The sequence below is a fragment of the Arctopsyche grandis genome, chromosome 1 (genome assembly GCF_051622035.1).
Source record: "Arctopsyche grandis isolate Sample6627 chromosome 1, ASM5162203v2, whole genome shotgun sequence".
NCBI classification, from domain to species: domain Eukaryota; kingdom Metazoa; phylum Arthropoda; class Insecta; order Trichoptera; family Hydropsychidae; genus Arctopsyche; species Arctopsyche grandis.
The window spans coordinates 2,554,121-2,566,759 of NC_135355.1; the positions used below are offsets into that span (position 1 = coordinate 2,554,121).

The 12,639-nt window shown below is 32.1% G+C and overlaps 1 protein-coding gene across 1 annotated transcript in view; it reads right to left on the reverse strand.

Annotated features, from left to right (window-relative positions):
* Positions 1-11,821, reverse strand: part of LOC143912864 (uncharacterized) — a 260,640-nt gene extending 248,819 nt beyond the window's left edge. The window contains exons 1-2 of the mRNA XM_077432304.1: positions 11,798-11,821; positions 11,147-11,400 (exon numbers count right to left, since the gene is read on the reverse strand). Of these exons, the coding sequence (XP_077288430.1) occupies positions 11,147-11,400; positions 11,798-11,821 (278 nt within the window). The remainder of the gene's footprint in view (positions 1-11,146; positions 11,401-11,797) is intronic.
* Between the last annotated feature and the right edge of the window lie 818 nt (positions 11,822-12,639).

Below are 12,639 nucleotides of genomic sequence, written 5' to 3' on the forward strand. Positions count from 1 at the left end.
GCTCCCACGCTGTGCATCTGACGCTGACGTCACTCATCGCTTGGCGCTCAATATCAGGAGCACATGTCAGACGCTGCACACGTCCCCCCCACTTCTCCACTCCGTCTTCTCGACACGATCGGTCTTCACGCCACATCCCTATATCGGATGCTTAAAATGCACCCATTGCAATAGTCAGAATGTATCGTCGTTGCTCTAATTCAATGGTTCTTAACCGGGGGGTGCGATAAGAAGAAGAAGAATCAATTAACTTCGAAAATGCTCCCATAACCGGTATGTGTGAACGTGTATGTACATATGTTTAATTATTGAATTTTGTTTTGTGATCTTCTTATATTCCTCAAATACATAGATAAAGTCATGGGTTGGTGACATCCGAACTTTTTTATATGTAATGTAGCATATGCTAAAAGGAGCCGCCGTTATAATTGGTTTTCAAGGATTATCTCCAGGCTTTAGTGCTGTCGGCTAACAATGCAAACCCCCGATCAGACTTAGTGGTCGGTAACGGCACCCACCCACTTCCTGCTACAGTTATTAGAACTGACAGCACGAGACCGTGGGACTGCATATCTAGTACGTGACAATAACAATAGGTAAATAAACGCGTCGAGGAAGATGAATTGAGCGACCTGCCTTTTATAAGCAGGTACTTAAGGGATTTTGGACGGAACACTGGCAGTGCGTGGATTTCCTTAATCACTCAATAAATGCTGTGAAGCGACTTTGGCCTTTTATTTGGCCCACATATCCACAAACATACCTATGCATACATATAATACGTCCGTTTTTATATATGTATATATTATATTATTTTTTTATATATTTTTATAAATCGACAATGGTTTGAATTTCTACGTATTTTATATAGCTTTCGAATACTCAATGCAATTCATACAGGTTATAAATCAAAAGTAATGATGTAATATGTGTACACCTGAAGCGAGAGCACTTTTGATCCACATTCACTGCGCAATATGCATCCAATTTTATACATACATACATACAAATGAATGATCACTTGTATGTATAAAATTGATGATGATGAATGAGCACAATCAAGCCATGCTCATTCTATCTAGAAAAATCCTGTAAAATCACGCTCAGTTTAAATGAGATCGATAAATACGAAATCTGTAACTTAAAGTTTCTAGTACTTTGAAGCTGCTGCCATGTTGCGGATGATAATAAATTAAGATCGAATGACTTCTTGGAAAGTTTGAAGATTTTATCAACCTCAACTGTCGAGGCGGTTTCTTGTCGGTTACACGACAATTGGTGCAAGTCCAAAATGTTCAACGACAAAATGTACCCGAAAATTAGTGCACTGACAAAATGTACCCGCGACAAAATGTACCCGCGACAAAATGTACCCGCGACAAAATGTTTAAGCGACAAAATGTTCAAAAATGTTCAAAATGTTCAACCGTATCCAATATTTACGTATTTAAATTGAAAAAAAAAACTTTCCGAGCGTATGAACTCCAGATTACATTGCATTAGTTTATATGGCAGGGCTTCTCAACCGTCTCCAAAATTTACTTTATTTCAAATGAATAATTTACTTTTTATCGTACACATCGCGGGCGTTATTAAATTAGTATAAATGACAGGGGTTCTCAACCGTATCCAATATTTACGTATTTAAATTGAAAAAAAAAACTTTCCGAGCGTATGAACTCCAGATTACATTGCATTAGTTTATATGGCAGGGCTTCTCAACCGTCTCCAAAATTTACTTTATTTCAAATGAATAATTTACTTTTTATCGTACACATCGCGGGCGTTATTAAATTAGTATAAATGACAGGGGTTCTCAACCGTATCCAATTTTTTCTTATTTAAATTGAAAAAAAAAAGTTTTTATGCGTATTGCAGATGTCAATGAATTAGTTTAAATGTCAGGGGTTCTAAACCGTATCCAATGTTTACTTATTTAAATTGAAAAAATTACTTTTAAAGCGTATGTCATTGAATTAGTTTAACACCCTCACAGAGGTGCGAAGACCTCTGTGAGGGACAGTACATATAAGATAATTATAAATTTTAGTGTTATTTAGAGTTAAGTAATTAAGATGTATTTTTAAAATTAGCTTTATAGCTAAGATAATATATAAATAAATAAACGTTGAACGCCACGTTTTATTTTGATAAAACAGTTCCCAGCCAGCGGTCACGTGTACTTCGAGTTTTAACATTGAATGTGACCTTTACGGCGTCTCTAAATCAAATTCACATAATTTTTTCCAAAATTTTGTTTAAAATGCAATTATTTTATTTCTTCTGCAAATAAGTCTTCTAGTGTACATTCGCAAGCTATATGTATAATGAAAGTTTTTTTTAAACTTAATATTTCATTATACAATTATAAGGCAAGAATATCAAATATTAGTTTAGATAAATTTAATGTATTATTTTACAGTCAAGTCTCGAATTACGACTATTCGGATTAACGATGGAGAGATTTTACTTAGTGTTTAGCAAAAAACAAATGTATGAATCGGACATTGTATTGTAGAAAAAAGGAGGTATGTAAAAAAGGCAGACATTAGAAATTTACAGCTAAAATTATTTTTACATACCTCCTTTATGTTTCACATTAATATTGCATCATTTACAACTAACTATTATGCGTAAGGGTTGCATACAAAATTTAATTTTGACATGTAAAAGACAATTAAAATGTAAATGTAAAAAAAATCACGCGCGTTGAATGGAGATGGCAAAACAATAATATATTTTGAAATTAGTTCTATGATTGACAGATGAATTGTCTACACAAATGGACGAAAATATGTAAAAAGACAAATGGGTTATAAAATTTTACTACCCTCATGTTAGAGGCTATTGAATGCATTTTTTTCTTTGCGTAAAACCCTAGGACAATAGGCAAATGGTGGGTTCGAAATCTCTTCAATGTCCTCTTCAACGTCGGTTTGTAGCAATGGAATAATAATTTTTAGCTATTCACAGTTGATAAGCTCGATCACATTTATTATAGAAAAATATACATATATGTATGTAATTAATTTATAATTACTCTGGTATTATAAAGTTCTAATAAGGTTATCAAGTTAACAATATGTATCTGTCAACCGGAAGTGGCAGCTTACTTTTGTACGATTTTTCTTCCACTATTTTTTTCGACCCCTTAAACATGTGTTTTCGTCACAAAAAATTCAAGTATAATTCTTGTAGCAATGTGATGAAAAGAAAAAAAAATTATTAAATTTTATAAACCGGAAGTGGGTTTTTTTCTCTTAGAAAGGTTGAAAATGTTGTGCCTACTACTCTGTCCACACCCCTGAACGTACTAACTTAGAGCTGGTAGGGTTTTGGTCAGAATTTGTAAACCGGAAGTGGTATTTTTTTTTAAAACAATATTTCATTATTTTATTTTGACCCTTAAAATTATTTTTATTTTCTTGATATTTAATGAGTATAATACTGATAGTGATTTTTAGTAATAAAAAAAATTTGAACAAAATCTGACAACCGGAAGTAGAACTTTTTTTGTTTTGTGCAAGTTTCCATACATTTGCGCTCAATTTGTATCGCTATCATAGTCATCAGTTCAATATCGAATTTTGTTTTGTTACCTTCTTATATTCCTCAAATACATAGATAAAGTCATGGGTTGGTCACACCCGAATTTTTTTTAGTAAAAAAAAAACCGAGGGGGGGGGTCGTAAAAATTAAACACCGACCTGGTTCTTTTTAATTTAGCACTAACAGCACCCTGAGCTTCAATGAATATACATAGAAAAAACCTTATCTTGCAATATGCAAACCGTACTTGACCAGTTTACGAAAAATTATTTTATAGGCTTTAAAATTATGGCAAATAAGCTAGAACCACAATATTTATCAAGAAGACTATCTTTCAAGCAATGTATTATAATTTTCAACCATAATTAATTTTGTTTTTAAGGTCATTCCGTAGTCCGGTTTTGTGTTACATTGGCATTTTAGGATGGACTGTACATATGTTAATAGATAATTAATATATCAATAATTTATATGAATATTAAAACATGGAAATGTCTAGTGTCTTCTTTTTATTATATACTGATAATGATGAATTTTTAAATAATTACATTTGTTATTTATTACGTATTCACTCCTTTGTAAATCAAATTCAACTTTTTGCTAATCAAATTCACACGTTGAGAAAAAAAATGCATGGTTAAAATAAAATGATTGTAAATCGAATTTTATTTTTCAGCTCAAAAGAACCTATTGTCTTCGAAGTATTGAAGCGCATATGCTTCGACCAAATCTTTTTCTAGGAATCTTAACATTTTTTATGTAGTTAGGGTTGGTAAAATAATTTTCCCAATGTAATTAACCTCAAAATACATGAGGAAATCATCGACCTTCTGTTGGATTTCTCGTTCTTGTGCCAATAGCCATGGGTTGAGAATTTGGAGGAGTTCCTCCCAGCTTTCGACTACATTTTCTGGAGGAACAAATGCTAATGCCAATACCATTTTAAATTTAATTGCATTTTCCTGATTATCGTAAAATTCAGATAATCCCAATTCCTGGATTTTTCTGTAGGTACTTTGGGACAGATGGAAAAAGCAACCGTTACTTGCGCATTTGGCCATATGTCAGACGTGAACCTCGTGTAGCTTCCATAGACATATGGAATGTTCGAGACCGAATATTACATAATTATGGAAAAACGGACAACGAAGTGGAAGGCTTCCATATGAAAGTTGGCTATACAATTAGAGCCCAATTTCCAAACCTGTGGAAGTTCTTGAAAGCCCTTCAAGGTCTCCAAGCCAAAACCGAGAAGTTAGTACAAGAACTAAACTCCGGAGTTATTATCGAAACTGTGTTTACCGAAACACTCTGTTCTGGCAATTTTTCGCATGGACACCTTCTTCGCTTTCAAATACGCAGCAATTAAAGTTTTTTTTCGGCGGAAATATCCCTGCAGCGACCAATTTCTGAAGAATCGATATTGTTAATTTAAAAATTCAAAATTAAATATTAAATCCATCAATTTTATAAAATAAAAACTATTAAACCCATAATTACCCTTAGAACAATCATACAGCAAAAGGTCTCAGCTGAGCATGATCTTTTCAATGTTTGAAAGCATTTGACGCACAATGAACAAAGGCGAACCCTTAGCAGGTATATTACGGGTTTTTTGTACCTTAGTCTGTTTTATTTTGCATACATACAAGATAACTGTATTTTGTACATAGTTAAAGAGAATTACGTTTTTTTACCAATATACAGAAGAAATAACTAAGATAAATTTACAAATAACGAAGTGATGATTAGAACAAACACGTATGTCGCAAAATTCACAAGCGTTCCGTTTTATGCTGCTGGTGGTATATATATATATATATATATATATATATATATATATATATATATATATATATATATATATATATATATATATATATATATATATATATACATATAATTCAATGACATCTCCAATACGATTAAAAAGTTTTTTTTTTCAATTTAAATACGTAAATATTGGATACGGTTGAGAACCCCTGTCATTTATACTAATTTAATAACGCCCGCGATGTGTACGATAAAAAGTAAATTATTCATTTGAAATAAAGTAAATTTTGGAGACGGTTGAGAAGCCCTGCCATATAAACTAATGCAATGTAATCTGCAGTTCATACGCTCGGAAACTTTTTCAATTTAAATACGTAAATATTGGATACGGTTGGGAACCCCTGTCATTTATACTAATTCAATGACATCTTAAAATGATATTCAATGAGTCACAATGACATTCGCTTAAAATGTAATTGTTCAATTTAAATAAGTATATGTTGGTACGGTTGAGAACACCTTTAATTTATAATAATTTAATAACATCCGCGATCTATACGATAAAAAGTACCATATACATCGATAAATATAATACAATAAAAAGTTACTTTTGCCATTAAAATAGGATAATTTAGGATTTTTGAACATTTTGAACATTTTTGAACATTTTGTCGCGGGTACATTTTGTCGCGGGTACATTTTGTCGCGGGTACATTTTTTCGCGGGTACATTTTGTCAGTGCACTAATTTTCGGGTACATTTTGTCGTTGAACATTTTGGCCTTGCACCAATTGTCGCGTCCCCTTTCTTGTCAAGGTTTTGAACAATGTCAATTAGGTAAGATTCAGTGTTATAAACATTTTAATGTGATTATTGCAGTGTTTAAACTGTAAAATCCGCAATGGTACCATTTGTAAAATAAAAATAAAATAAATATAAAATTGTAGACATAGTGGTGAATCATATTCATTAAAATAAATTAAAATTATTTTACGTACTGTACACCAGTGGTTAAATTTAAATTAAAATGGAAATAAAAGTGAAAGTACAAGTCACGTCTGTACAAAATGACCGCTAAGCGTTAAAAGTTTAAGCGATCAACTCTCGATGTTTTCTTACGGAAGAAACTTATCAAATAAATCAAAACACCACGATTTTGAGCGCAATATAAAATGGTTCCCATGTACATTTATTTTAAATTCTCCGCGGATAATGCTTTTAATTTAAATTGTACGCGAAATAAAACAGGCCCATTTTTAACACGTTGACGTTTCGCTCTTAACCGGTACGTTTGTGTTCGATGATTCGTATTGAACGTTTTGCGAACACGGCCAATCAATTTTTCACCATTTTGCAATAAAAATCTGCGCTTTTTGTTGTTTTTTACATTATTTCTTTTTTGTTTTCAAGGGAGAGCGAGCAACCTTCGTTCGAAACGAGGGTGAGATAAAAACGTGACCAATTTAAAAAGGATATAGAAGGCATGACCCAGATAGGTATACAATTTTAACGATATCGATATAAAATGAAATTGATTGTGTTGTTGCTTTTAAGTAATTTTATTTATATGCTTTTCGTATGCTTAGTTGTATTAAATAAACGACTGTTTAAGCGATTTTAAAAAAATAAAATACCAAAGCGAAAAAACACTGAGGGGAAAAGCTTGGCCTATTTTTTTATAGGCAAGGACGACAAAGAATCGAGCCTGGGAATATTACGACCCTTAAAGGCTCCACTGGAATCGAATAAAGTTGTCTTGTATTGTTGATCGTGTTAGGGGTGAGAAAATATGTCCGGGAGAGAATAGGAGAAGAGAGAAAATAAAATAAACTAAAACATATCAATAGAATGGCTTTGAATAGTTCAAAACTGAACTCGATTAAACTTGTCCTGGCATAAGAGACAACGAATTCGTTACGTTTTTGTTTTATGTGCTTATTTTCATGCAAACATAAAGGTTTATTTTGGAAAAGGGTTAAAATACGATACAATTCGCTGTCTACAAAAAAATAAAGTAATAAAATAAGAGGAGATATAAATTTAATTACGAAAGGTCCAACGATTAGTGTATTTATATTTATACAAGCACCGAAATTATCTTGGATAGGGAAATGTAGCATTTATTTTTATTTAAAATATTACCTCCGAAATTGTTTTGCTTCAATCGTACATATATGATATATAAACTAAAAATAATACCGAATACGCTACGTCAGATGATATGACATACGATACAAAAAGATGCGATACATAAAACTCAATTTACCAACCAGAGATTCTACAAGTGATTTCTGATAAATCTTGAATGAAATACAACCGATCTATCTAAAGGTCTATTTATACTGGCACAGACCAGCAACTGCAAGTAAACAGCAGTACGAAAAGTAGTCTTTAGTACATTCTAAACGGACAAATTCATATGTACGTGAAGTAGACGTAACAGCAGTAGCCGATACGATCTATTCATATTATACAGCAGTACTTGTCACCGTAACGTATCAAGTAAAACCGGTTTTCTTTGGCCACTGGAAATATTCACACATGACGTGACGTCATAGTAGCTAGTGCATGTGGTCTAAAGAAAGTTCGCATGCAGATATTTTAGGTAACATCATATTGTGAGAATACTGACTCGATGATATATTGAGCTGTATCGTCGCACTCTGTAATATATCATATATTACAGAGTTATATACTATAATATGCAAGCCGATTTTATAATGCACTGGGCCAAAACGGTGGCCCGACAAAATCGCTTTGACGAAATTGCGCAAACCAAAATAGCGCGGTGACAAATTCGCGCAACGCATATACATATGTATTTAAACAAATATTAGCCAGAAAATAAATACAAAAATAATTTTTTTTTTGACTGTTTAGACCTGTTTATAATATTTGTATTACAAGTAATATAAATATTAAAAACAGGTCTAATGTATAAGAAAAATCCGATAGAACACAGTAATGATAATATACGAATCGTTTATTTATGTATTTTTAAAGTGTAATTTTGAATTTATTCACACTATATTGAAACTTAAATAACAATAATAGACACATTAAATATAATTATATGTCCTAAATTAAAAATAATATCGAAGCATCATCACAAATTCAAAAGTACACTTCCAAAATATTTATAAGCGATTCTTATTTTATCACTAGGTATTGTGTTCTTTCAAATTTTTCTTTTATTATGCTTTTTTTAATATTTTTTATATTTATTTTCGTGTTTAAATATGCGTTGCGTGATTATTTCACCGCGCTATTTTGGTTTGCGCAATTTTATCGCTGCGCGGTTTCGTCCAAGCGATTTTTTCCCGCGCGGTTTTGTAACGGCATCGGTCAAAACAAGTCTGAACACGCCGAAACGTGCTCTGCTGTATAGTATGAAATGAAAAAGTCTTTTACGTGCAGTGCTGTATAATATAAATAAATAAATATGAATACAGGTTAACTTTTCAACTCGAATTTTTTATTAAAAAATTGTTTCAATAAATAATATTTGAAATGTAAAAGCAGACATATGTATGTATATATCATTGATAAATTAAAATAATTGCTGCATTTGCCCCGTTTCAAATTATCTAGTTGCAACATTAGCTTCCGACTAAAATACGCTCGCAATGTGAACTTTCCCGCAGATAAAAATAAAATTTATTAATAAAAAGACCATTTTTGAAACCATTTATTAACTTGACATTCCATTAGTGCGGCGAAAATATGAGATGTTCATCGGTCAAAAAATACATACCTACATATAAAATTGCTTCTAGCGTGAAAGTGATACGGCGGTGTCGGCAATTTGTTAGAACATTACGAGCTTTTTGCACGTGAAAAATTCAAAAGAATATTTCAACTTGCAAATAGATGATTTGCCATATATGTATATGTATGTATGTATTTATATATTTTTTTTGGCAAAACATACGTAACATTAATATGAGCACATATACTCGGAGCAAAACTCATAAATCATACGAGTAAATTGGACGAGCGGGAATAGTACGTGCGTACGTACGTCTGAGGTGAAACTTATATATTAAGTTTACGTATTCCGTATATTCGAACTTCCGGTTTACGCATATTTGATGTGTATCGCACACCCTTCAACGGAATATCAATAAATATTTATTCTCAAAGTATTTTTGGATGGTCCGTAAGCCTCTGTTGGATTGATTTACAAATACTCGTCCTAGTTATTGAATCAATGATTTTTACTTCATCTATGTATGTATGTACGTAGTAATAATAGATGAAGTTTTGTAATCATGCGAAAATTCTAACTCGAGATTTTGACTGATTCGAACTCAGAATCGATTACTGATCACGTTTTCATGATCTAGAATAAAATGTGTGTGTGTGTGTGTGTATTTTGGGGATTCTTTCAACACCGTTAGTCCTATCGAACTGAAACATAGTATCGGTTACTGAAATTTCTATCGACTATGAACCGGAAGTAGTACTTTAACTCTAGAGAATTGAGGTTTTTTATGTTTTTCTCAGAAACCTTTTGGTTTATTGAACTGAAATTTCATCGCTCAATTTGAATCGCTATCAAAGTTATTAGTATTTTTAATCTGTCTTCGATATACGGTTCAATATCGAATTTTGTTTTGAAACCTTCTTATATTCCTCAAATACATAGATAAAGTCATGGGTTGGTCACACCCGAATTTTTTTCTATACACACGACCTTATCGCAGTACATGATTTATATATAACCTTATTTGTTCGAGCACTTGACTTTACGACTTGTGAGTTCTGAGAAAATTGCGAACAATGGAACGGATTTTGCAAATATTATTTAAATACCGAAAACAATACGGCGTACTGAAATTTGGCTAAATTTAGAATTTCACCCATATACAGTGTACATATTTTTAGAGTTTTGCCTTAGACTACTCTAAGACTTATTATTATCATCATCATCATCATACCTGATTTCGTTAACGGTTAGTAATTTACTTAAAAAAATCAGTTTTATTCTTGACCGAATATACATATTATATTTTTCGGAAAACTACAAAATTCTATAGTAGTTATTATAATAATAAAGAGACACAAAATCACATACGAATTTGCTAAATGTGCCGATAATATTGGTATACCTCTACTAAGATAAAATTGTTTTAAGAATGTTAATATTGACCTGTATTCATTTGTTAATTAATTTTAACTTCAGTAAACAAATAGCCTGATTAAAATATGTTATTTATTTTTATAACATACAATATTTTATTCTATTTTACTGTAGATATTTCATATTAAAAAACGACGTAATTTTTTTTCAAATTTTTAAGTTGACCAGAAATGGTACCTCCCCTTCTACATAAATGTCCTCTTTTTTTTAAGTTTTTGAATTAAATTATCTCCCAAACCACTAACTGAATTGGACTGAAATTTTTTTACATGTAATAGAAATAATAATTTTTATAACCTTATATTTTTTAAATATTTTTATCTGAACCGGAAGTAGTACTTCTACTCTAGAGAATCGAGGTTTTTTTTATGTTTTTCTCAGAAACCTTTTGGTTTATTTTTAGATGAATCCAGAATTGTATAATGAAACAAAATAAGAAATAAATAAAATTTCAGTTTAAAATCTAGAAGTTTTTGATTTTGATTTTGGACCCGGATCCGTCAGGTTTTGAAAACCCGGGTTTTCAGAAACCCTACGCTCAACGGGTCTATGTCTCCTGACCGCAAGATTCAAGCATTGCGGCTTAACTGAGCCACGAAACCAAGAGAATCCACCTACATACATAAATACCGTACATAGAGATTGTAGATACATATATACAAAATGTGGAAAAAATCCTACCTTCTGAGTTGCCTTTTGCTGAGAATGACTGCCATTAGTGCAAGGTTGGCGACCACACCCAGGGCTCCTAAAGCACAAACTAGGGCTGCCTCTGTGTCTCCAGCAGCTCTACATTGGAACAGTCGAGTGCCATTGAGAGTGGCATTTGCTGGAGAGCCCGAACCGAAGCGAAGGTTCGCTCCGATCATCGCCACCGCCGATCCTGCATTGGAAAGTACCAGAAAAAATGTTAAAAAAACAATATTGTACAAGCACTAGGCGAATGTCAATGATATGGAAGGATTGTCGGTATATTTTCAGATTTATTTTGATTTTTTTCTTTCTCCCTATTGACATGAGAGAGCTTGCGGAATCCAATTTTGCAAAACAAATCGTATCGGCGTGTTCAGCCTGCGAATATATCAAACTGGTATGCGTGTATGTTATGTCAATACGAGAACTCATTCCGAATTTTGTATCGAAGAAAAGTTTTCTTTTGTAAATATGTCTTTGATTATTCGCTGATTAGATTTTGGGGAGGGGGGGGGGGGGAGAGCAGGTTTAAATTACTTTTAAATTTCTTTAGAATATGTATATCCACGTATAAAGTTTTATTTATAAATTATTATTTTTTTATTTATTTTTAATCTATACCAGGATAATAATCTATACCAATAAATCAGTACCGTCCCCCATCTAGTTTTTTTTTTTTTTTTTTAATAATATGTAAATATAATTCCGAAATTGATATTTCCTACAGATTTTCAGTAACGGAGTTGAGAAATTTGCCTCTCGATATGTCGATGAAATTGTAGTTACTATTTATTTATTTGTTTTTAATTTTTACCAGGATGGCCTAGCAGGTAGCAACAATACGCATTCCTGGTCAGAAACATTGTACATTTGATACGAGTATTATTAGTATTATACATAGTAAATACATATCAATTAACGGTAATTGGGTTATTAATCACATTGCGATCGCCCAAAAGACAATTTTTGCCATGAAAATCGCGAATACGGAATATTTGGCTTATCTATACTAAATTTTGATAGTTATCGTTAGTATGATGGACTTTTCGGTTGCCAGATGTTCCGTTATAGATATTTTAGTGACTTTTGGGCGAGCGCTTTGTGACCAATAATCACCGAACCCAATTAACATCCACAGAGATATCTATGGTCAAATTGGTAAATATGCAAATTGGTAAATATAAACATTCATAGATTCATTAATGGTCAGCTTTGTAAATTTGCAGCATTTTATACAATTTAGCGAAATTCGAGATTGTTGAAAACTCGACAATGTGACAACGAAAGGTTCGTTTCAATGAAAATCAGATAAATTGGCAATCTCTGATAGGAAACGATCGACCTGGAGTCACAAATCCAAGGTCTAGCAAAGACTTGAACCTGTGACCACTTTGTTCAAGCTAGTCTATTTTTATATATTCGCTACGCGATTTTAATAGTTTTTTGGCATTTGCGGTCTTTAACTCAAAATCTCTGCAGTC